Raw genomic sequence first — 25,767 nt, forward strand, 5'->3', positions numbered from 1 at the left:
ATATTTGCTCAGCCATTAGCAGATTTTGTCACTGGATTTCCTGTTTTACAGAGCAGAGAGAAGTACTATTTGCAAGAGTTAGTGATGATTTAGGCAATTGTATATGGGAGCGAAACATGCCTGTGAGAGACTGCCATGGCCATGGAGTAGAGATTTCAAGCCTACAGCTATACTGCAAAATGAAAGAGAAGCAGGAACCAGTTCTTGGTGCTCAGGCCAAGAGGCAGCGGATGGTTTCTGTCCAGATGACTTAGGGTTAGTTCTCTTTTAATTGGGTTGCATCTCTGCTGTATAACTGTGGACAGACATGGTACCTGTGGCCCTAAGCTGTTTTTTGAGTTTGTTTTGGATGCTTCAAGCTTAAAACATGGGTTTGTGCTGCAACACACGATGGTCTGGAATTTCTCAACAGTCTCGGCATGCACGAGGAATTTAAGCCTGTTAAATGGACTTTTAACAGAGATAACAGACCTGTGAACTATGCTGCTCGCAGTGAAACCTCAACTCTTCTCTCCCATGGCCCTGTTTGAGAGCTTGACATACCCATCAAGCAAACCCCTCCTCAGCTTTTGTCCCAGTTGTCGCACTACAGGTTTGTGTGTGGTTTCATCATGCATCTTCAGGGCTAAATGCAAAAAAGTTGGGTTACCCCCAGTGTTGGTGCAGTACCCCTTCAAAGGGTCAGAGCCACACATTCTTGCCCTGATCTGTCCCCTTCCTTGGATGTGGCAAAGCAGATGGGAATTTCATTAAAGCATCAAGGGGGAAAAAAAGGTACATTTTACTGCTGTTGATTATATTTCCCAGCTCAGCGGTAGGAATTATGGTACTGGGCTGGTGAGGAAAAGCTCTGTTTCTTGCTGCAGAATGTTGCTGTTGATATTTCAAAAGATAAAGCACACACTTGCTCTGTGTGGTCTGCAGCTATCCGAGAGCCTGCTGTCAGCGTGGATTTTACAGTAGCTATGTGTATGAGACAGGGCTTTTTGGCTAGTGGTGTGTATCAGGTCTGTCTTCGGGCTGGTGCTTCTTCATTCTCCTCCTCCATGTGAGGATACACAAGATACAGCGGTTACAACCCAGCTTCTAGTCCCCTCGCAGTCTGATGTTTTCGCTGCTTGTGAATCCAGCATACCAGACCAGGGATCGTAACCTGTCCGCTTGTAAACTTACCTTACAAGGTATGTTTTCCACCTGTTTTTGTAATTTTATTAGAATGGGTTCTGCCGAAGGTGGCTGGCAGGTATCCTCTGCAGGTAATGGCTGTGGCAGTTGCATAGACATTGCGAGAGTGCTTATCTGAACTTGCTCGCTGCTCAGCTGTCAGTTCCTGTGCTTGCCTTTACACAGCATATTTCTGAATGTAGCCCCTCGTGCCACCTCTGCTGTAGCAGAGTATCATGTAAAAGCACCGAGCACAAGCACTGATGGAAGAATAGGTGGAAATGTTCCAAGTGAAACACTCAAAAGTGCCTGTGGAATGACACATTTGGGACTTGTCAGCCTGTCGGGGGTATCAAAAGAGAAGAGTGCCTGATGGGAATTAATTGCATTGAGACGTGGAGCAGAGCTCTGGAAATTCCCGGAAGTCACAGTTTCTATTGACCTTCAGGGGACTGTAGGTTTTACAACACTGATAGAGGACCAGTGGATTCGGGGGGAATTCTGAAACCAATTTAGGCTTTTTCAGGGTGGTACCTTGTTCCTGTGAAATGGTGTGGTCCAGCCATGCAGTGTGGATGTTGGTGACTCTCATGGTGAGCAGGACTGTCCCAACAGAGGGACAATAGGGATGTAAGGACATAAAAGGGCTCCATGACCTACAGGGAAGTAAATATTGGCACCCAAGGCGAGCATACAAATGCAAAGACAGCTGAAGATCACCTATGGCATAGGTATAAAAGAAACGACTGGAGCACATTACACTGATGGCTTGGTTTGGTTTTTTTTTTCAGAAAATCACTGAGCGCTCATTTCCAGCTCCACCTATTTCAGCAGAACTATATGGCTCTGTAGAGTAGGGGTTTGGAAGAAGAGATCACAAGGGACTTGCAGTTGGTTTTCCTCCACAGAGAATTATTTTTTCTGTGTTGAAGAACAGACTTGTGTTAGGAAAATTTTCCTAGTTTAAAGAGTTATGCACCTGTAAGGGTGCTTGAATCCAGTTTACTCATTTGAGTACCATCTAGATAATAAATTTGGGAATTGGTGTTGCGTAGCAGCATCTGGCTAATAGATGCAATCTAATTGCAAGCCTGGACGCAGGGGCTGACATTAGCTCGCAAATGCTGCATCTGGGCAGGCGCAAAGGGATTTGGGAAACCAGCTGGAGTAACACCAGCAGTGCTGAAATGCCAAAGCTATTCTAAGGGGACTGATCTTAAAAAGCTCCATGTTGTGTTTGGTTTGGCCTCTGAGTGAGACAGAATGCGCTTGTTATGTTGTGGCTGGTGTGCTGTATGGGGGTGGAAATCTAGGGTTTGTTTAATTATCCCGCGCAAGGCAGAGGAACTTCACATAGGCCTAAACCTTGGTCTCGCTGGCACCGTTTCGCCTTAAGCTTCGAGCGGCTGATGTGCAAAGGGCTTGCAGAAACATTGCACCAGGGTGAAGCAGGAAGAGGCAATCTCTCGGTGGTGTGCGTTGTGTTGAGACCTGCAGAGCGACGAGCTTCTCCCAGCATTGGTTAATGCTTTTGCGGTTAGCTGGTGTGTGCTCGTCATCTGTTTACAGAGGCAGCGGGCAGCTGGAGAGGATCAGCCTACATATGAACCGTCAGGCTTATGAGCAAGGAAGCACCAGCAAAGCCCGGCAGCGAGGAGCTGGCACGGTAAGAAGTGTTATAACCCCGGTTACCCGAGGATGAACCTGTCTTTGACCTCCTGACCAAGGAAAGCGCTGACCAGCGGCACTGGGACCTTTGTGCGCTGGGCGAGCATCACGATGGCCGGGTATGAAGGCAGCGTGCTGCAGCCGCCTCTTCCTCCACCGTGGAGGGACCGACTGAACGAAAGGCCTGATGGCTGCGGGAGGCACAGCGCCTTGTCCCGGCTTTTCCTGCCCGTCTCTTGAATTAGCTGCTTGGTCAGATGTCACGCTGCCAGCTCCGTATTGGGCACCGATTGCGACCTCACTGTCACATCGGGGCCCCTCACCTGTCGTCCCCCCGTCCTGGTTAAGGGTCGTGTAAAAAAATGAACGGGGGGGCGGTGGGAGGATGCAAGATATCCCCTTCCCCGTGGTGAAATCCCTTGGGAATTCGGGAGTGCCGGGCGCGGGTATCGAACCCGGGTCCCCAGCCCCGGCCACGCCCGAAAGCGCCGGGGACGGGACGGGGGGGGGTGGGGTGGGGCTCTCCCTCGTCACGTGACCAGCGGAGCCCCGCTCCCTACGCTGCCCGGCAATCGGCGGGCACCTACTGCGCATGCTCCGTGCGGCGGCTGGGCACGCCCACTTCCGCGCGGGACAGTTGGGGAAGGGGAAGAAGAAAGGGGGGTGGGGGGGGGGAAGGAAACCGCCGGAGCGAGCGCGGAAGTGATTGTCAGCGCGGGCCGGGCTGTGAGGAAAGCGAGGGTGGATGGTTCCCACCGCCCTGAGGTAAGTTTTAGGGTGGAAACGGAGCGAAGGGGCGAACCGGGGCTGCACGGTGTTCCCCCACCCCCACCCCCGGCGTCTCGATGAATGGGTCCGGCTGGGGCTCGGGGGAGAGAGCGGGGCCGGGGCTGTGAGGGACGCCCCGGGTTTCTCTCAGGCGGAGGGTCCCGGGGAGCGGGGCCTGCCTCGGCCCTGAGCCTCCCGGGGCGGCTTTGCCGCCCCGGGAGGCTCAGGGCCGAGGCAGGCCCAATGAGGTGATAACTCGCCTCACTAGGCCTCAAAATACTGGGGTATGAGGGAAGAAATCACCTCAGCAGGCCCCATCCCAGCCCTGCCTGCAGCACCCAGGCGTCCAAATCGGTGGAAAGTCCATCCCGCCGTCCTTTTTCCTCAAGTTTTGCCCTGTGGCGCTTAGCGGTAGCAAAGCGGGAACCGTCAGTCTCCTTTTAAGAATGAGATCGCTGCGTTTAAAATGCTGGAAGGCGGTGTGTCAGTAGAGGGTAAGGTGTTGCTCTGTGAAGCGCGTCAGGGAGCGATTGAGAACCTCTAACAATAGAGGTCTGAACATCCCCCACCTGCAGCCCTGCGGCCAGCTCTGGGGTCCTCAGCACGGGACAGATGGGGACCTGTTGGAGCGTGTCCAGAAGGGGGACACGAAAATGATCAGAGGGGTGGAACACCTCTCTATGGAGAAAGGCTGAGAGAGTTGGGGTTGTTCAGCCTGGAGAAGAGAAGGCTACGGGGAGACCTTACAGCAGCCCCCCAGTACCTAAAGGGGGCCTACAAGAAAGACCAAGTCTTTCTCTCAGGCCCTGTTGTGACAGGACAAGGGGCAATGGTTTTAAACTGAAAGAGGGCAGGTTTAGATTGGACATAAGGAAGAAATGTTTTACAGTGAGTGTGATGAGGCACCTGCACAGGTTGCCCAGAGAGGCTGTGGGTGCCCCATCCCTGGCAGCGTTCAAGGCCAAGATGGATGGGGCTTTGGGCAACCTGGTCTAGTGGAAGGTGTCCCTGCACACTGCAGGGGGGGGTTGCACTAGATGACCTTTAAAGGTCCCTTCCAACCCAAACCATTCTGTGATCTTGTGAGTAGGTGAGAGTTTTTAGATCTAATGAGGAACCCTCCAGTCACCCTTATCACTTGGATTGGGTATGTTAACATATACCTTTCTAAAGAAAATATTTTTTTATATTCTTACAAATATTTTTCCTGTAGCAAGTGAACAGTGATCAGAAAGAGACATTTCTTTGGTTTTGTTCTGAAAGCCTTGCAAGGCTGTGTGTGTTTATGCTGCTAATGACTAGGGGGAGAATGGGGAGGGGCCTTGTGTAGGTCATGCCCAGCTGATATATGACCAGCAGTGCTTCTTTCCCCAGAAGGTGCAAACGGACACAGTGAATGTGGGGTAGCGGGTGTGTGATTTCCTCCTTTCTCTCTATTTTAGTAGATCAAATCCTTCACTATACTGGGGTGAAGAGGAAAGCAGAGCAGGAGCTAGGGCAGTGGGTTTCGGTAGTACACTGGAAGTCAGGGGACTTGGGTACTTTTCCTTACTTCCTTACAGATATGTCAAGTGCGTGCGTTTCCTGCTGTGTAAAATGTGTGTATTTACGTGCAAGGATGCTTTCAGAATTGGTTTTGGAGAGGAAATACTTAAACAAACTAGTAATGTTTCAGCAGGGTGTATTTGGAAGTGGCATAATCCTTGTGCACTTACTGGCAATGTTCTTGTCCCTTTCTACTTTCTGTTTCGTTTTCTGTTTTCTTCCATTTTGTCACTGCTGAAAAAAAACCCAACAAAAAAAACCACCAAAAAACTGCTTGTAGGTACCAGAGAAGCAACCGAAGGCACATGACTGTTTCTTTCCCTGAGCTGCTTCTGCTCTGTCTTCTGTTTCGCAACTTCATTTGCTCTGTCATTAGTGGAGGGCAGTGGAATGGCCTTTAGCTTACAGATAAGTTAGTCACCTTAGAGTTCCACAGTCTGCTTCTGTGACAGTGAAAGCTGGCTGTGAAGAGTTGCAGAAGGACTTTGTGACAGTGAGTGATTTGCCTATAAAGTAGCAGGTGAAAATCCAGCATTGATAAGTGGAAAATGATGCATGTTTCAGAGCAACAATCAACGCTGATGCCCTCCATACTGTCTGATACCACTTAGGAAAGAGATCTGGGGGACTATAATAGGTGGTTCTATGAAAGTGTCAGCTCCATGCTCAGAAGCAGTCTAAAATGTGATTGAAATATTAAGAATTATTAAGAAAAGAAGAGAAAAATACAGAGCACCATTGTGACTTTGGATTGTAAATGGTAGCCCACCCTTTTGAAGGCTGTTTGCTCCTCTTGGAACATAGCAGGAGTAGAGAAGAGATTGAGAAGTGACAGGGATGATCAAAGATGTGGAGCAGCTTCTGTACAAGGAACAACTAAATAGTTTCAGACTTCAACTTGAAAAAGAGGCAATAGGAGAAAGAATAACAGATCTATGCTGTCATGAGTGTTACTGGAGGAGCTGAATAAGGAACAATGATTTCTTGCCTTTTCAGACAGATCCTGGGGTGTTGAATGGAATCTGTGAGCAGCAGGCTTAAGACCTGCGAAAGCAAGGAGTTGTTTAGGTGAAATGTAATTAGACTATGGAACTGGAACCATGCCCTTAGCCGCTCCCTTCTCATCTTGAGAGCAGCCAGCCAGATCCATTGCCCCGTTTAGTTCAGTATCCTCTCCCTGGCAGCAAAGCTAGGGAAGAGCACAGGGCCGAAGCAATGCTCCTGTGGGGGACAGGACACTGAGCTAAACAGGGCAGCGGGTGCAGGCTGCTGCTTCTGCAGTGGGGCATGGCCAAGAGCTGTCCTTCCACGGCTTCAGGGTTCCTGCAAGGGTGCTGGAGTAACCCCAAGGCTGACCTTGACTAAGTGTCCTCTGTTCTCCTGCAGCACCAGGATTTCTCCTGAGTCTGTAAGAACACCAGGGGCTGTAGACTCCACCTTTAGCCTCTTCCTCAAGAAATTCCCAGAGCCCCCAGAGCTGGATCCTCTAATTGGGCCTGAGCAAGGCCTATGTATCTGCATCGATTCCAGGTATTAGCTTGCTGCAGAAAACTTTTCCTGAGTTATAGACCATTCAAACTCTAGCTTGTTCTGCTTTTGAATTTCTTTCCGTCTTTTTCTATTTCTAATATTTCTATTTGTTTCTATCATATGTATTTAATGCTTAAGTTCTGAGAGTGATGTGATGGTCACTGTATAGATGGATATTGGAAATTGGTCTCTACCCTACCTTGCTTACAAGAGATATGACGGGGGAGAAGATGTGTGTGGAGGCAAAGTGACTTGCTGTGATTAAGTAAATTCTCAGTGGCAGAGCCGGGGGGGAGGGGAATCCCCTTCTATTCTGGTGTTCTTCTCACTTGAGGCTACCCCCTCCATTTTATGGAAGGGAGATGGGAACTAATGAAAACAGAGGTTGATGGGAAAGCCACAGAAAGGTTGTGAGATTTGCTGGACTGTGAGATTTCCTGCCTGTTTTGTACTTGGACCTTACTGTCTGTCTCTCACTAGAATTTAACTTCAAATCTTCTTAATTTCTTGAAAGTAAAAGCAGACTTTTCTTACCCTTATCCTACAGGAGATTGTGCTGTCAGAGGTGACGTCTCCAGCAAAGGGCAGTTCAAAGTATCACACCTAGTAGGAGTGGGAAATTGTTGAAGACTTCTGCGGTGGACTTGCACAGAAACCACAAACAAAGTAAAACTTCTGCTACTAATGTGTGGTGTGATGCTCTAAATTACTGGTGGGGAATGTGGGTAAAGGCTTATCCAGAAGCATTTAGACTGTTTTGTGAAATAAGTAGCTGGCCTTAAAATTTTGCAGCTGCTGAGGGAAAAGAGAGACTGTGTGAAGGAGAACAATTAACACTTGAGTGGATATGACCAGAAGAAGAGAACAGATGTCCATGGGGCAAATCCCAGGGTATAGAGAAAATTATGTCGCTCATGCAGAGCTCCACCTCATTGAGAGAGAATGTTCAAATCTCTTGTTTCTGACTCTGTCTTCTGCCGCCTTTTACTTGCAAGCCTCTCCATGCTTCTTTGCTACAACCTTTTCACAGTAAGGAATTAGCGTTTATTCCCTGTTTTCTGTGAACTCCTGGAGGGCACTGGAGATGTTTGGGGACAGCTATTTTTCTCTCCTTGGTTGACTTGCAGACCCACATGTGGCAGAGCTCACTTAAGGAAAGCACTTCTATGAATGATTGACCTCCTCCAAATAAAAGGGGTTTCACATCTAGGGCATGACTTTCTGGCCTGCTCTTGGGCCTGTCGTTGGAGCCGGTATTGCCGAGCAAGCTTGAAAACTCTTTTATTACCTCTTATGGCTTGTCAGTGACTTTCCAAGAGGAAATAAATCAGTTTTCCTCATGCTCTAACTGCTGGATCTCTTGAGAGCTGGTTTCCATCCCACCACTGTCCCAAGAGTTGGCTTTGCCTATTCTACTACTAGTTGTTGCTGGAGGAGCAAAGCACCAAGGTTCAGGGGTGGTAGGTGAAGGAGCAGTCAGAGGGCAAGTGCTAGCAAGCTCTGCTTTCCTCTGTTCATCCTGCTTGGCGTATGATAGTTGCATCAATTGCTTTGTGTTTTGTCCCAGTTTTCCTGCTCTAGGTGTTTTCCAGATAATGGCGAAGATGGTGAGAAGAACGTGTGCATTTTGTTCAGAAGGGGAGGCTGGTTCTGTAATGTATATTGCCAAAGAGCGAAATATTGCAGCTCATCAGGATTGTCTGGTGAGTGGCTTTTAGTTGGTCGGTACCTAAGAGGAATAGAGAAGAAGAGGTAAAGGGGAAGTTTCCACTGCTTGTCTGTTTTTGACTCTATAATAGTGTTTGAATTAAAAGGTTGGTTACCTGAACCAGCAAGCTTATATTAGATTGAAAAGCTATAAAAGGCAACAGGCCTTGGCCAGAATTTTGGAGCGGGGGAGGACATGGCTGCACAGCTGGACATGTTGATTTATGGTGTTTTCACGTGTGTCTGTTCCTGATCAGTGGTTCTAGACACACATACAATCTAGCAGTAGGAATAGGTCGTCTTGAGATACTAAATTGAATGAGGCTTCTCAGACCACAGAAAGTTGTGTAGTTAATTAAACCTTTGCAGGAAAATATTCATATCACTTGCTATATCAAGATAAGAAATTTCCCTGTCTGTGCCTTATATAAAATAAGGAATAAAAATATCAGAAGTTGATTATATAAACATATCTGTGAAGCTCTAAGCGTGCTGTGATCCTAGAATGTATTTACTTTTCTTGCTGTCAAAATGCCTCCCCTTTATTCTGGGATCTTAGTGGAGTTGGTTCTTGGTGTGCAGAATCAATTACAGATGTCATATTCTCCCTTCGGTGAGGGTTGGTTAGTGCAGGAGATGTGCCTGCTGCTGGAACAGCTTTCTGGCTTTCACTGTTCCAGCCTTCTTGTTCTTGCAGGTTTTATGTTCACATCTTTATTTTTCTACTACTTTTTTTTTTTTTCCCAGAATGTTTCAGAAACATTTGATACCTTTTTTCAGTGTTATTTGGATGTTTTGTTAGGGCTATCATGTTGCTTCAATGTTGAAACTTTTTCTCTCCCCCCAATAACTTTACTAATTTCTCTGCCTTAGGCTTCTCTGCACTGTTTGGCTTTTTTGCAGTTAGCTATCACCTTCTGAGCAGACAGACAGTGCCTGCCAGTTGATATAAGGGTAGCTCACTTTTGTTTGGAATTAGCTATGTATAATGATTAGAAAAAAGTTGCTAAGAACTTCCCCTTCCTCACTTACTGTCATGCCTCAGCACTTCTGTGGGAATTAAAGTGGCCCAAATGTGCATGCATACATTTTTCTGTGGATTTCTCCCAGGCCTTGTACAATGTTTCCATGTTTTTCATGCAGTCAACTGTTGTCAGTATTGGACTGTATGGAAATGTTATGATGAGAGAAATGTTGCATCCAGCTATAAGGCTGAACAACTGGGCAGATAACATTCAAGGTGTGGAGGTCTGTCAGCCAAAGAGCTTCTCCTTACTCTGGGTAGCTTGGACTTCCAAACTTTCTTCATTCACACTTCTTACTAAGTTCACTTTCTCACCTTGTTATCTTTTCTTAGTTCTCCTTCAGGTCATATGGGATCTCCTGTATAGGCAGAGGAACTTCTTTTGACTGGGGAAAGGTTTAAGAACAGCTCCTTGTTCAATGTAGGTGAAACTTCTTAAAAACATGGAGAAATATCAGCCTTTCTTAGGTAGGGCAAGTGCAAGAAGAAAAGATACACCTTTCCTCTCTTCTCTCTGAAATGCGCTGGTGACTGAGTCCCTCTGTGAATTTTTAGTATCGTTCCTTTGTCTTTAGTTGTTTTCCTCAGGATTTGTGGAATCTGAAGAGTATAACCCAGATAATCTGGATATAAGGTTTGATGTGGCATCAGTGTTGAAAGAACTCAAGAGAGGAAAGCGACTGGTAAGGAGTTTCTGAATCTGCACTTGGTCCTATCTCATAGTACTGAAGGTTGTCTGGCCTGTTTTGTGCTTGAAAAAAAATGCAGAAAAGTACTTGGTCCTTTTCATCTACTAAGCTTATGGAAATTTCAGATTTAGAATTAGAAACATTGATTTGACATTATATTTGATGAAATTTAGTTCATTTTGTATTAAAATGCGTTGGGTTTTCTGGCCTTTAAGTCCTTAGTCTAAGTTTCCTCAGAGACTTTGATAAGGACTAAGCCAGTGCCTGAAACAAAATTTTGCATCCTATAAGTGTAAAGGGAAACACCTTCTGATTTTAGCAGAAGGAAGGTTATTTATATGAGGGGTTTTTATTGGCTTTGTCCTCAGCTGCCCTCCTCCCTTACATCCATGGTGGAATTCTTTTCATTATGAAGTTAGCCTAGGAAACATAAATACAAGCACTAATACCAATAGGTATTGAAATAACCTGGGCAAGATTTGGGGGGCGGGGGAGCTGAAGTTGCCCAGTGCCCTCACATGGCTCTCTGCGTCATTTTACAAATTCGTCAGTATGAAATAGAGGTAAGATGGCAAAAAGGTGGCTGAAATAATGACCAGGGTAGGAGTTTGCAGGAGTGAACTTGTCTGATGAGTTATACAGAGGTGACTTGCAACAAAAGATTTGATTTTCCCACAGAGGATAGTATTTGCCTCATATGGCAAGATTTTCAGTAGCTGTCTGTAATGCTTACCTGCTAAACTCGTCCTGTTCTAGATGTGCAACTTCTGTCGCAAGAAAGGAGCCACTGTGGGATGTGAGGAAAGAGCCTGCCGCAGAAGTTATCACTACTTCTGTGCACTCTGTGATGATGCAGCAATAGAAACGGATGAAGTAAATGGAGTCTACCGGTATTTAACCAAGTATTTTTTAACTAATTATTGTGAACGTTTTGGTGGTGGTGTCAGGAAGAGACTTGTGTGGTTTTTAAAGTCTTTTTAAAAAGGAAATGTGTTCTCTCTTAAAGTGATGCTTGATCCCCTGTTCACAAAGTAGGGGAAATGTTTTCCTTTCACAGAAAGACATCACAGCAGTGGGAAGGAATCCATTCAGTGTTTGAGCCTGCAACACACCTGAAAAATCTGTAGGCCAAAACTGAGGAAGTCAGTCCTTACTGGCTATCCAGCTAGTCTTCAAGGACCAAGATTTTTACTCATGTCGCTCAAATTCTCTGTTTCTATTGGTTCAGAAGCTTCAGTAAATGTGGTCTGAGCACAGAGCAGTCTATAGCACTTCTAGGTCTGTTCACATGAGGCAAATTCTGGTATTTTGCCCTCCATATGCTAGCGGAAAACTCTGTATTTGCACCAAAGACCTTATATTTCAAGTGTGTTGCTAGTATTAACACAATTAAGCAGACTTTTGAGTAAATTCTGTCCTGATCATGCTAGTCCCAGTGTCCACTGCCCCTGGGCTGCCTGCGTTGCCATTAGTAGATGGAATGAGTTGTTTGGAGGATGCAGATGAAGGGGTTGAAAAATGGGGACTTTAGGGACCTTTTGAAGTGCTGAAGTTATAGTAAGGTCTAAGCTCCATAAACCCCCCTGACCTCCATTTCTGTGCAAGGCCAGAGAGATCACAGGCCATGTTAGTGTTAGATTAATCTGTTAGACCATCTAATCACTACTTGTTTCAGGAAGAGGTGGATTAGTGCAGTCCTTAGTAGTAGTGGAAGATGGGCCCTTTTGTGTCAAAACACTTGCACTCCCGTCTGCTTCACTAGGGCTCTCAGTCCAAAATAAATACGCCTTTCTGGAAGGTTGTAAGCCCAGCCATATAGTGAAGATGATACATTTAGTTTATGCTTATAAAGTCTTTGGGAGTCTGCAAAGCTTGTGAAAGAGAGTAGCTGGGAAGATGGAAACTTGCTATGATCACAGAATAAACGGCTCTCATCCTATAGCTTTAAAAGGATACCTCAGGCTGAAGAAGAGTGAACTTCTCAAGATGTTGAAAAATGAACGGGACTTGATAACAGTTTAGATACAAACTGGTAAAGCAGTGGTTGAATATATAGTTTGATTTGGTGGTTTCCTGATCTGGTGACCTTGGAGGTTTGGAAGAGGGACCCTTAAAAATGTCTTGTATTAAGTAACTGTGTGAGATTAGTTGCTTGTCCTATATAGAAAAGTAGGAAACAAGGCTATAGCAACCTGTATTGAAGAGATGAAAAAGGACTGGGTTAGAGAAAGATGGTGAAGCAGCTTTCAGGGATTTGAACCCAATGACTTATACACATTATCAGTGGCATAAATAAAGCACAAAATCTGTAGCTAGCCTGAAATTATTGGAGAGAAGACAAACAAGACTTGAAAAACAGTGGACGTGAGTTGACAGCCCCCTGCACTTTTTCATGGTGAAATATAGCATACAGAGAAGCATATCAAAAGAGAGAATTCCTGACAGAGAGCGAGCAAGAGCTGGTGTTTTTAAATTCTGAGTTGCCATTGTTGTGATGATGAGCAGTGATTATCAAAACAAATAGAGCAAAACAAAAAAGAGAAGGCATATGCTGCTATAGAAGTAGCTAGTAAGAGTAGAAGTGGGGAAATAAGTGTAACTTGTACTGCCATCTTGCAAAAATGATAGTAGGGAAGCACTTCTAAATAAAGCAGCCTGAGTAGTAAAAGGTGTTGTCTGTTCTTTATAAGATGTTCCTGTACTTAGGAAGGTTGTTTCTATCTGGGAAAGAACAGAATTAAAGGGAGGGGAGGAAAAAAACAGCCTCTAAAGGGCAATATTAGAAATTCAGGGATGTAAATAAGGTGCCTCCAGTACTTAGCTTTCTGATTGAATTGTTAGGCATGCATAAATCTGGTTTTTTGTGCATAAAAATGAATTTCATGCAAAAAAGCTGGCTCATCAAGGAAACAGACTGCATTTCTAAGGTCAGTGTTTCTATTTTGTTAAAATAAAAGAACGACAGTAATTAGAAAATGTTCTAGTAAATGCCGTTCCCTTTAAAAATTGCTTCCAAACACTTGAGCATTAGTTTTGGCAAATAGATTTGTAATGAAAAGATCAGCTAAACCACACTCTTGACAAGGCAGTTTTGCTTAAAAAGTGATTTGGGATCCTTCTGTAAGAAAGGCACATTATAGAAGGTGGTTCACGTTCTCTACACATTATTGTATCCAGAAGATAAGGACTATTTCCAGCTGTATTCATTGCATTTTGCCTCTCCCGAGGAATTCACATTGCTCTCCTAGAACCAGAGAAAATATTCCCATCTCATATATTACTGAAGTCTTTAAGGAACAAATGGATTGAGCAGCTTTAAGCTACTGGATTTCAGACAGGGTGCCCTACTTCCTCAGGATTTGGGGACCACCTCATCAGCACTGGGCAGCGGAAAGGGAGGGACAGAGATCTCCAAGCAAGTAACTGGTACTGTGCGTGGCGGTGCAGTGCTGCGTGGTTGTGCCAGTGTGTCAGGCAGGGCTTGTAAGTTCAAGCTGACCGGTAAGCAGATACATCTAAAGAGGCTCGGGACCTGGCCCGAGTGGTACAGGGCAAGGGGGCAGAACAGCAGTAGTTAAAATCAAGCAATATTAGTACTGTGGTATTTCATCTTGACGGCATGAATCTCATTTTAATAAGGTATTTCCGTAAGAGTACCTCTGCCACAGTGTTTGATTGCCACACCAGATGAAATGTGTGTGACTCAGGATTTGAACAGTGAGCAAGTCCAGAGTGGGATAATGGCACTGATAATTCAAAACTTCAGTGTTCAGAGTCCACTGAGGCTCTAAAAGTACAAATACAAGCTTGTGCATGTATGTGACTTTACAGCAGGTGCTTTCGTAGGTGGGTAATGCTGAACAAAAATACTGATAATTTTTTTTAAGTGTCTTTCAGTTTACATTCAATGAAAAGAGGGGAAAATATCTGTTAAAATCAGTCAGCATAACTCTGTTTATGTATTTATTAATACTTTTTCTCTTTTTCTTAAAATTGAACTTAAATTTTAGAGTGTTCTGCCCAAAACATGACCCAGGCAATAGGACCAATCACTATGGTGAGTTTCTTTAATGGCTTCATTGATTTCATTTGTTTTAAAAGTTTGCATCCTACAGTCAATAACTCATTTGAACAGAATAAATGTTATTCCACCTTTATATTGAGCAGTGGATTTCTAATCTTGGAGGAGTGGTTTGGTTGAGATCCATGCATATGCACAAAAATCAAGAAGGTTTTTTGAAGTAGGAAATGTTTATATTTTATCTTCCCCAAATCTCCCTCAAAACTGACTTAAAACACTGCAGACCTGATCCTTCATGCAATTGTTCTGTGTGCGGGCAGGTAGGCCCAAGTAGCTTGTGAAATCCATGTGAGAGATGAGAGCCACGCTGATGAGTGATGCACAAGCTTGCACTTGATTAGCAAAGAGAGGGCTACAGGAGTGGTCACCTTGGGATTTTTATCTATAGTTACATTAATATGTTCGCATTTGCATCTTCCATATTCACTGCAGTAGTTTTTTAAATAGGGCCTTTCATTCTGAAGGATCCCAAAGAGCTTTTTAAGTGTAACAAAAGGGTTATACAACCCCTGTTTAAGTATTGCTTCCTTTGCTACAGAAATGCAGCTTAATTCGGTATTCCTGGTCCTTGCTGGTTCAGAGGTAGTCTGGAGTCTCACTGAATAATTCAGTGACTTTGTTAACCTAATGCATACAATCCGGCTCAAAACAGAGCAGGTCCTAGACTGGCCTTCACTTTGAAGTTAAGCTCAATTGAACTGTGAGCACTAATGCTAAGAGTGGTGTGCTCCCACTGAAGTATAGCAAACTTTAGCTAATCTTCCTGACAAAGTCTGGCTCCAACTGGATACCACTCAAGGGGTGGTTTAGGTGATTATCATTTAAACTTTTAATCATAGGGTCTGGGGCTTCTTAGCCAGACATACACTCCATTTAACACCTGATATTGCTGTGGTTCACTAACCAAATGCAGCTTCTTATTTCACTTAGTAGTTTTGCTTTTTCCTTATCCGTAGTTCTGAGGCCTGACATTCCCTCCCTTTTTAAAATTAATCTGATTTCTGTGGTCTAATGGTTGTCAGTCTGTTGGGTCTGTCCAGGGTCTGAGGTGGTCTCCTGCCCAACTACTAGACAGGGCCAGGATTGCTTCGTTTCCAGTATGAGATGAGATTAAGGCATTAGGTCCAGCCCTGTAGACCACCTCCTTCATAAGGAAGGCTTAAATCTTAGGAGATTGAAGGCCTTGGTGTCTTCAAGTGCTGCATATACAATGTATGACCTGTTCCCTGAGAAGAGAGTTTTCTTCTAGAGGAGACCTTCCAGAGGCACTTGATTTGGAGACCCTCTGTTTATGAGGGGTAAATGGATTCTGCTGGCAGTGTCTGCCTTGCCTCCTGAACGAGCTTCTCCCACCTCTGAGAGCGTAGTTGTACTGCAGGAGGTGGAGAGCAGCTGTGAGAGTTGGGTAAATGACATTTGGTTCCCCAAGCCCAATGCCTCCAGCCTCTGAGCAGCTCTCAGATGGGTGCGTGGTGCTCAGAATAGCCACGGTTATCTGCTGGTGAGTTGGCTGAGGTAGCAGGTACTGTGTTTGGCCCACTCCTGGCCCATCTGGGCAGGCAGGAGAGCCCTGTGCTGAGTGTCTGCAGGTCTGCACAGGGTGGAGATTGAGACAGGGGCTGGGATGGAAGCACTGTGTTTCCATGGTAGGGTTTTGACTTTCAGGTTCCAACTCGGGTGAAGTAGCTCAGCCATTCCTCTGGGGCAGGCTGAGCCAGTGCTGTGGGAGCAGGAGCTAGTACAAAAGGGCTGCCTCTCCGGGCTTGTTTCCCCGGTAGTTTGGAGAAAATGGGGTCAAAGAACACCTCCCTTGTTCTTGGTCCAGACAACATTCTTGTGCTGAAGTGTCAGGGCTCTGCTGTGTGATTGGAAGGAGATAGGGTGCCTTAGGGGCCAAGAAGTCCCCTTGCAGCTCTGCACAGCAGGGATGGGAGGGCAGTTTGGACTTGGAAACAGGCTCCAACCTCTGCTTAACTGAAAATGTTGGATGTGCCCAGCTAAAGGCTGACAAATGTAGAAGAGCAGAGAAGACTGGGAAGCAGGAAGAGTTGGGCTGCTCTTCAGACTGTGTTCCTCTTGTTTTGTAAAGCATCTCTAAAGCAAATGTCAGGAGGGGCTGAGAAAATCCTGCCACAGGTCAAAGAAGTGCTGGACAGCAAGGAACTCTTTGTGCCTACACCAGCGTCTCCTAGACTGCTCCAAATTAGGCCACCCAGCTTCATTTTGGATGAAGTGAGAGGCTATGATTTCCTTTCAGGCCATGAAAAATGCAAATGTACAGCACCAGTACCCAAAACCCAAACCCCAAACTTGTTTCAATAGCCTTCCTGTACCAACAGTAACTCCTCATTCCTCTTAATAGGATGATTTCTAAGGAAAAAACCTTACTAAGTTCTGCCCAAAGGATGTAGAATTAAACGGGAAAGGGGCATATAACCCCACTGCATTTAAAACCTTCAGATTTTGGTGGGTGGTTGAACTCTTCTCTAGGTTTCTCTGCTCCTGCCATGTCTTCCTTGCCAGAGTTATCGTTCTCTGCCTGTGATGCCGTAGCTGTTTTCAGCCGCTGCCAGTTATGATGTTGGAGAGAGGCTGGTGCATGCTGATAGAAAGGACAAAGTGAAAGCCAGTGATTTTGCAGAGATCTCATACCACGTCACTAAAAACACTTTGTAGCGTAAATTAATATTAAACTTACAAATCAGATTGCTTCTGGAGGCTTTTTAGGAGGGTCATTATATTGATGAAAAACCTAATGCTATTTGTATGTCTTTGGGACACCTAAAATAATTCTTTATGTAGTCTTAGTTTTGAGGGTGTACTAACATAAACAAGAATTGATTGAAAAAAAAAACAGTCATCTTCTATAAATTTGCCTGATGTTTTTACCACCTAGAGGTAGTGCTGCTGCCAGGGAGAGTAAGTTCACTCTGCCTCAATCAAAAATCTTATGTTAAAAACTGGTGTTTGCTTTATACTGAGTTTAAAAGGCAAAGTGATAACTTAATGCTACAGTGATTTGCATTTCTTCCAAATGGTTCAGGCTTGTAATTTTTCTTACATGGAAATAATGTGAATTCCACTGACATGTCAGGTATTTGGGGAAGCTGAAACATACTCCTGCCTTGCCACCGAAAGTGCCTCACTTCTGTAGCTTTTTGGGAAAAGAGAGAATTTGAATGATGTGAAATTGTCAGTCTGAGGTTGACACATATGTTACTTTGTTGTTTCTTGATTCCTAGATGCAGCTAGTAAGAGGAGAAGACATGCATTGAAATCTTCCACCATCACGGAACAAATGGTAATTCTGAATTTAAGTAGTTCTAAAACAGGAACCCACATCTGCTACAGCAAAGGACTTTAGTGAAGTATTTGGACAGTGTATTCAGAAAGAGACTTCCTCACAGAAGCAATAACCTTTCCTTTACAGCTGCCTTGTTTTGATCTTGTCATTCTGTCAAAAGAAAACTGTTTGCATTTGGAGCTGCTTCAGGCAGAGCCAATGCTGCCCCCAGGTAATGTGGCATAAATGTGATAGGAACCTCTAAACCAGGCTGACTCGGTGCCTGTCACCTTGACGTGATCAGAAAGAGCTTCCCTTTGGGGGCTCCTTTTCCTTGGAAGTACTATGTCTCTCAGATTTGCTTAGGGCTTGACACAGTTTCTGTGAAAAACTGCTTTTGATGAGTCACATGGCCTTTTAAAGTGGCGTTTACTCATTTGTGAGCCTGTGCTCATGGTAGATGTGGCAGATTTTCATTGCAGATCAGGCAGTTCTCAGCTCTGCCGGTGAAGATGGCCTTCCCCGGGGTTGGGGAGCTATCAAGCAGAGCATCCCTTTGGTTGCAGGGGGAGTTGTTTTAGAGGCTGTTGTTAGAAAACCTTTAAATACAGCTTATTTTAAGTTTCGAGGTGATTCTCTTGGCTCCACAGAAGTGTGCATGGGAGCTTACATTGACTTGGGGGGGGGGTAGTGTTGGGACTTCCCTTTCTAGAGGAAGTAGCATCCTGCTTTCCTTGGGAAAAACTTCTGCCTTTCCCAGGTCTTGAGTTTAAAGAGAGGTCATGTGGGGGGACAGGGACGATCTCTGCAGCTTTTGTGTAGTGCTCTCATAAGGGTAGGTTATTTGTCTCCAAGAATTTCTCAGCTGTAAATCCATTTATGTTCCTGGCATTATAACTGAGATTCATTTGACCTGTTACCCACAGTAATGTGCTGTTTCTGCTGCTCTCCAGTGCTAACGATCTCAGAAATCAATGTGAACACTGCAAATAAGAAGCTGAGGGGCTCCAGGATTTATCACTGTGGGATAAATTATTTACCATTGTGTAAGCAATGCATTTTTACACTGGTGGAGTTTTGTGAGAGAGCTTAAGAATTATTTGTAGCCCTGTGGTATGATGTGCAACAGCAGAAAATGACTGCATCCTGTCCAGAGGAAAAGAAAAATATTCCCCCTCTCCTCTCAAATCCTTTCTAGTATTACATCAGGTCTAGGGAACTAAACATCACTTGCACTGGGAGTTAGCAGTAGGTGTTTGTTAACATCTGTGCTATTTGCAAATGCAATACTTAAGGAGGGTGGTGTCCCAGGTGTTGGGCTTTCCTTAAAGAGTTTTTGCTTTAAAGCAGCTTTTGCTCCATTTTTTAAAAATGGAATGTCTGGAGAGAAATATCGCTGGCTGTGTAGAGAAGCTGACTGTATTCACAGAAATATAGGCTGCTTTTTATCTTTCTGCTAATATAGAGCTAAGATAATGAAAACAAAGCAGTAAATGTCAGTATGATTTAAAAATAAGTTGTTTTGTTTTTCTTACAGAGCACAGAAGAGACAGCAGAAGAAAACAGTTTACGAATACTAAAAAGAAAAAACAACAGGCATAAAGGTGCGCCTCACTTTATAGAACAGCTAGGAGATACTGTGATCTCTTATGTTGAAGTTCAGAGCTTGGAGATGGTTGATAGCAGCGATGCTGCAAATGTGTCTTTATTATTCTCCCAAGACGAGTGACTCTCCAAGCTCTGACAAGGGAGCGGAAGTCTGATTTGCAGAATGACTGTGCAGGTTTTAATAATTGTGCAGCAAACAAATCTCTGTGCTTTGGCTGAGATTTGCTGTGTGATGCGAACCGGTGAATTCACCTGAGAATGCCCCTGCTCTGGCTGGCTGCTGAGTTCGGCTGTGTGTCTCCAGCAAACAGGGGTGCTTTTGCCTAACAACCCCCCCCATCGATACAGTTAAATTTAAAAGGGAATCAGTCCTCCTTGACCTCTGTCTCCTTGCGCTGAGCCCCTCTCGAAGGAGAGGGGTGCAGTTCTGCCAGGTGGCACTCTGGAATGGGTCAGCAGAGGAGGTGCCGTGAGGAGTGGGGTTGAGCCCTGACCCAGCAGTGAGAGGAGAGTTCAGCGCACCTTGAACAGGAGCTCTAGCTCACTGGGTAGGAATGGGGCTCGCTGAACGCTGCGACAGTTACTGCTGCCACCGCGTACTTATCTTACCTTTTGAACCCTAGGTGTACGTAGGGTGCTTAAGACAATATGGTATTTTACTGCCTACATATGGTATTACAACAGTGAAATCAACCGCTGGACCCATCCTTCAGTTCTGGAGTTTTCATGTTACCTCGAAGGTCCTGCTGCAATTGCTTGTCAGGATTATGCTGTCACGTGGAAGTTTGGAAGGCGTTAGTGGTGATTATTCACTTTCCCATGGCTATGCTTAGTATATGGGCATGGTATTGTAGCAGTAGGTGGCTGCCTGATGTTTTTTCTGAATTTTTATTACCACTATAAAGAACAGGGAACCTATAAAGATTCCTGGAATACTTGTAGGGCATCTAGTGTAAGTGAAATGACATCTCCTTTCTCACAAATGTCTCCAGTAAGAAGTAACGTTGTTTTTAATGGAGACTGGTAGACTTCTGTGAGCTGTCTGACAGCTCTTTCCTTTTGAGCAGCCCATTGAATTGATCTTACTGAAAGCTGTCTCTGACCTGCTGCTCTGAGATGAATTAAAAATAGGTAGTTATTGCCCTAGCAATCCAAATCTGACAAAGTAGGTGTATAAAATGGGCTGTAATACATGACTTTAATGCCTGGATCACTTGGAGTATAAGTAGCCTTAATTCTCTTACCAAATCCAATACTGATTCACTTCTTGCACTATTTTCTGTCCTTTAGCCTGTTCAGTCCATGGTGTCGTCCTGAGGACTGGAAGGGGAAAAAAAAGCGAGACAAATCACTTGCTTTCCTATACTAGGGGGTATCAGGAGGCATTAGGAATGGTGCATTTAGAGTTGTGGAGATACTTGCTTTTGATGAATGAATCCAAATCTAGAGCTTAGGTAACTTTACACCCAGTGCGATGCTTAATGTCTGCCTGACCCCATTTTTGTTCCCACTGAAAAGGGCTGAGTGGGTAGCTGGAGGAGCCAGAGATTTGCATAAGTATTTGTTACTAGAAGGGGGACTTTAGCCAAAGTTTTAGTTTCTGAAGCGAGCGAGTAAAGCCCACCTTACAGATAGCTTCTGTGTAAGAGTGTGGTTTTGTGTTTTAACAGTCCGAATAGACTTTCTTAGAAAATGCAAGCAAGCCGGGCTTCTGGATGACATATTTGAAGAAATGCTGGACACGCTTCACCTGGCGCAGGAAAAACTGATGGATGACAACACTTCAGAAACAGGTATGGAGACCCATGGGGACTCTGCTCTCAGAGCAGAAATGCTGATCTGAATGCCAGGCACTCGGCCCTGGGTCACCTTCCTGAGGATAATTCTGTAGTGCCAAGTAACTGGCTCCTGTCTCGCTTCTGCAGCTGCACAGCAGGTGGAGAGCAAGTGGGTTTTGGTATACCTGTGTGAGTAGAGGGGAAGAGCTGCCAACTCAGCATACTCTACTAAGGCCTTCTAACTTGAATTTGCAAAACCACCTTTTATACGTTGGCATAAGCATAGGTAGGTTAAGCCTGACCTCTTCTCCTGGGCACTGAAGAGGAGAGAGGTCCTGAAGAGAACAGGAAGGTTTTATTTGGATCATAAGTCTGTGGTGTTATTACAGCTTCACAGAGCGACCAGCTAGCTGTTAATATCAGCACTCTCTTTTGAGAGAAAAATCCCTGGCTGTGTACACTTTAAGTCTTTGGATGATTAGTCAGAACTTTATTGTCAACTTTTAGTGTGTATTTGTTGGTTTCATTGGATTAAGTATCAGGTTGTATGAAGCACTTTGTTCTTAGAGGATTCCACTCTAACGTTGGTTTGTCTGCGACACAGTTAAAGAGAATTTCAAACCTTCCTCTCCTGTTGTCCTCCCAGCTTTACAAAGTTATGAATAATACCTTTGGATAAAGAATGCTAATTTCTGCAAAGTAACTGAAACACACACATGGAAAGTGAAATGTCCCACCTGGCTAAATCTTCTTCACAATCAGGTTGTGTGTAACATGGCAGCAGCTGCTAGAAGTAGTAATGAAGTTCAGGACACGTGAGGGGTTCAAAGGTTTTCACCATTAAGCAAATCTCTTAATGGTCATGCAAACTGTGGAGACATTTTGTATTTTGTTTCTCTGGAAGCCTCAGTTATGAAATTGAGGCATAATTCTGGGCTGGTTTTTAACACCGAACAGCAACAGCACTGTCCCACATGTCACGTAATCTGTCAAGAGGAATTGGTGTGGTCAGCCCACCTGTTACACATGCAGTCCTGACACAAATGAAATATGACTTAAGTATATTGCTCATTTTTAAATGGACTGTTCACATAGTGCAGACCCAAAAAGGGAATTACAGGTAGGTCCCCTTTCCTGTTTTCTGTATGGAAGTTAAAAAAAAAAAAAAGTACACTTGACGAATTGACTCTTCTTTCCCAATATAGATTATATGAGAAGGAAGACATCTTAAAACCTCAAGCAATTAGTATAAGTAATTACTATTTTGTGCTACTTCTAATGTAGGGCTCTGCATTAACGTGAGGGTTCTGTAAACCTTTACTCAGTAATATTAAATCAAATCATCTTTTTCCCCAGAGTATGAAGAGACAGTGATGTCACTCTTTGACTGTGGACTGTTTGAAAATATACTGACAAATATTCATTCAGGTATGTGAAAAAAGGTGTCAGAGCATTAGCAGTTGGTATGGGTTTTGGCATTGAGGTCATTCTTCTGAGCATTTTGGTAAAATGACTGTGTAAAATGAAAATTCCAAGGAACTTTTCTTTTTTTCTCAGCATTATATAAACAATTGTATAAAAGCCATTGCTACCTCAACCTTTAGAAATACAGTACGTCAAGTCTGGCTGGCTGACCTGAAGGGGAAGGCAAGCCACAGTTCCACAGCTTTAAAAGACCAAAGGGTCTCTGCCCCAGAGGAACTTCCCTCTCCGGCAGGACGCACTCGTGTCCTGTTTCTGCAGGTTATTTCCCTTCCTTCTCTGCAGACTCCCTTCAGCAGCTTGCCTGCATTACAGGTCTGCTCCTTTCTGATGCATGCCGTTCAGACTGGCTGTTAATGTTTCAGTTAACAGCATTAAACGCTATGAGCAGAACTTACCTGGGCCTGACGGCAGTTGTAACGTGCTTTGAAAAACAAGCTGAGAATGCTCAGAGTGCAATGAAAATGAGGGCAGGAGTGGGTGCTTGGGACCACCAGTGTAGAAGGAAACTCTGGGGCTTGGACTCCAGTCTCGGCTGCTGTAAGCGACAAGGTTAAAACTTTTTCAGATAGGCAAGTCTCTTGCTCTTGTTTCTCTCTTTGACAGTTGCAGCCTTGTTCTAACCTGCTTTAATTTGTCCCTGTGAAAAGGGAAATGGGTTTTAATGAGCTAATGCTGAGGTTAAGTGCATGAAGGTGATGTCTGCTAATGTTTACTGTTTCCCCTTCACTTGAGGGAAAAAGCCAGTCTCCTATTCTTGCATCTGAATTCCTGTTTCAGGAATTCCTGTTACCTGACACAAGGTTGGTTCCACCAGTGCCTCATCTGAGGGCATTAAAACATCTCTGCTTAAAACTCCTCATGTGGCACAACCTTGGGTCACACTTGTTTCTTTCACAGCTGCATCAATTATTTCATCCTCTTCTCAGCTTACAGGAGAAATTCTTGATATTGGCACCTACGTACACAGGACCGTGTGATTCTTATGTGTAAAATTTGTCCCCTCTCCAATTTCCCACCACTTGAGTAGCTCAATTCTTCCTGTACCACACCATCTTCTTTTCTGATACCATCGGCCTTCTTTTAATTTCAAGGTCAATAATGAAAACACACATCAAGGTTGGTTCCAAAACTGATCCAAGAGGAACTCTTGAAATGAACCAGTGAGAAAGGAATGAAAACTATGTTAGATACAAGTGAAACTGGAGGGAGGGAGGGAAATCACCAGCTGTAATTCAGAATGACCAGGGTTAAGTGTCTGGAGCTACTTTCCCCACTCCGCCCATTACAACTTTGGACACCTCCTCTCTCCCTGCCAAAAAGAGAAAAATATATTCAGGTTTGTACAAAACACGTTTTGCTTCTTACTAAAAATCTGAACTCTGGCATTCTCGCATACTGTGAGGAAAATTTGCTTGTTGTTCGCTGACTAACCTTGCTGCTCAGAGGTCCCTGACACCTCTGCATGTTCTGTTACTGAACAAAGCGAGTGCTTTGTTTAAAATTTGCAATTAACAAGATAAGGTTCTGGTAATGCTTCTGAAGTCTAGCGAGGCCTGTTACTGAGTTCTCACCCAGTTCAATAATCTGTAACGTTAGGAAGATGGAAGCAGTGGAGAAGCAGAAAGGCAGCCAGGCAGGGCTTTGCAAAGAAGGGGAAGGACATGATTAATCCCATAGCACACTGGCAAGAACTCCTTTGCCAGAAGCAGGAATGTTTTACGTGCTCTTGAGTCGTGTTTTTGAGAATCTAGCTGTTGAACACAGTTGTCCAAACCATCTCTTCATAGGTTTAATTTTTTTGCTGCTGTTCTTGGCTAAAATCCATCAATCAGGCTTGTAAGTTTAAGTGTGTAATTCAGAGATGGTATTGTTAAAGATTTAAAATGTGTCTTTATCGGAGGAGTCCCCACACAAATGGATTCTGACAATGGAACTGTTAAAGCTCGTATGCCCAGTAACATTGGGTTAGTAACTGAACTAATGTTACCATTTGCTGTGATGGTTTAAGTTAAATCTACAATGCAGCTAGTTTTGAGATTACAGTGTATGGATGATGAAGGATGTAACTCTACTGCTTTGTGTTTTGACGCTTTGGTACTTCAGCTGGTTGCTTTTGTGCACCACGCAGGCTGACTCTTAATGAAGAGACCAAGGGTGCGGGGTGTAGGGCTGGAGCCTTTGCCTCAGAAAGGCAGAGGTTTCATTGCCGGTTAAACTAAGCATTGGCAGTCTCTGCATTGTTAATGCATATATAACATGTATTTTAAATTTGATAGTAGTTACAGATGAATAAAAGCTTTTAGCCCTTTCTTTTTTTGTAATAGGAACAGAGGAAAAGATCCGGGAACTTCTGGAAAGCAGAAAAAGACTGGATAACAAGATTGAGCTACTGCAGGACTTAAAAGAAGTCGTCCTTCCTACCCAAGAGAACGCCGCTAGTACATCCAGTACAGTGTCTGAATAACCCCTAAGTCCGTCTGTAATGGTGTTGGTATCTAGGATTTTCTAATGATAGAAACCATAGAGCACGTCTGGTCAGTGTCTAAGTAATTCCCTCTCCCCACCCCAAGACAGGGACACAAGAACTGGGTGTTTTACTCCTTTTTATACCTCACTGTTGCAATAATTTTAAGTTGTCCCTTTCTTTCAATTTTACTGTGGATCAATGAGTGGTTATACACCAAATTTAGCTTTTTTTAAAGCTCAAAACCTTCCAGTGAAGACTTTTTTTCTCAAAAACAAGGGAGCATGGGCTGCTGTGGGGCACTTGTTAGTCTCCGTACCTGTGGTAGCCCTCACCTGACTGTGCGGTAGCTGCTGCGCTGTCTGCATCTGGACAGTGATGTTCCCAGGATCACATTGCTGCTTTGGCTTTCCAAAGATGACCAATTAGCAGAACTTGCACTCAAAGAAGCCTTCTGAATTATAAACAGGGGTTTTGTTTTTTTTTTTAATTAAATGATTCTTAATTGACTGCTTAATGTATAACTAGTGCTGCTGTAATGGCAGTGGTGAAACAGTGTTTGCAGGCAGACCAGAAAGGGTTAGACATCGTACTCTAAACATGTACAATGTAAAACAGATCAAACAATGGACCTTGTCTTCCTTTCTCCATTAAGAAAGGATATGAATTCCATGTGTTTTGTCTTTAAAAATTTGTTTGAATACAGAAAAGCATTGTTTAGCTACAAAAGGGTAAGTTAATGAAATAAAACATTTTTAAGAAAGCAGTGTATACGGTGATGTATGTGGCCCTTCTGCCTAGAAACCGCCCACTTAAAAGAGTATTAACATGGAGCATGGATTTATCTGTTATTGGGGAACAAAGACAGATGCAAACCCACTGTCACAGGAAAGAGGTAAAAGCTCACGAGCACTCTTTTTCCTTGTAGCAGCAATCTGAATTACCCGTCCCTTCCACACTAGACCTTTAGAGT

The 25,767-nt window shown here is 44.2% G+C and overlaps 1 protein-coding gene across 1 annotated transcript in view; it reads left to right on the forward strand.

Moving 5' to 3' along the window:
• Window positions 1-25,560, forward strand: part of LOC142039390 (histone-lysine N-methyltransferase SETDB2-like) — a 47,004-nt gene extending 21,444 nt beyond the window's left edge. Inside the window, exons 15-26 of the mRNA XM_075045806.1 lie at window positions 6,532-6,675; window positions 8,243-8,378; window positions 9,982-10,089; window positions 10,852-10,985; window positions 14,106-14,152; window positions 17,419-17,477; window positions 18,997-19,063; window positions 19,691-19,865; window positions 20,358-20,365; window positions 20,738-20,860; window positions 22,202-22,273; window positions 24,655-25,560. Coding sequence (XP_074901907.1) covers window positions 6,532-6,675; window positions 8,243-8,378; window positions 9,982-10,089; window positions 10,852-10,985; window positions 14,106-14,152; window positions 17,419-17,477; window positions 18,997-19,063; window positions 19,691-19,865; window positions 20,358-20,365; window positions 20,738-20,860; window positions 22,202-22,273; window positions 24,655-24,794 — 1,213 coding nt within the window. The 3' untranslated portion in view covers window positions 24,795-25,560. The remainder of the gene's footprint in view (window positions 1-6,531; window positions 6,676-8,242; window positions 8,379-9,981; window positions 10,090-10,851; window positions 10,986-14,105; window positions 14,153-17,418; window positions 17,478-18,996; window positions 19,064-19,690; window positions 19,866-20,357; window positions 20,366-20,737; window positions 20,861-22,201; window positions 22,274-24,654) is intronic.
• The last annotated feature ends 207 nt before the right edge of the window (window positions 25,561-25,767 follow it).

This window comes from Buteo buteo, chromosome 14 (genome assembly GCF_964188355.1).
Source record: "Buteo buteo chromosome 14, bButBut1.hap1.1, whole genome shotgun sequence".
NCBI lineage: Eukaryota > Metazoa > Chordata > Aves > Accipitriformes > Accipitridae > Buteo > Buteo buteo.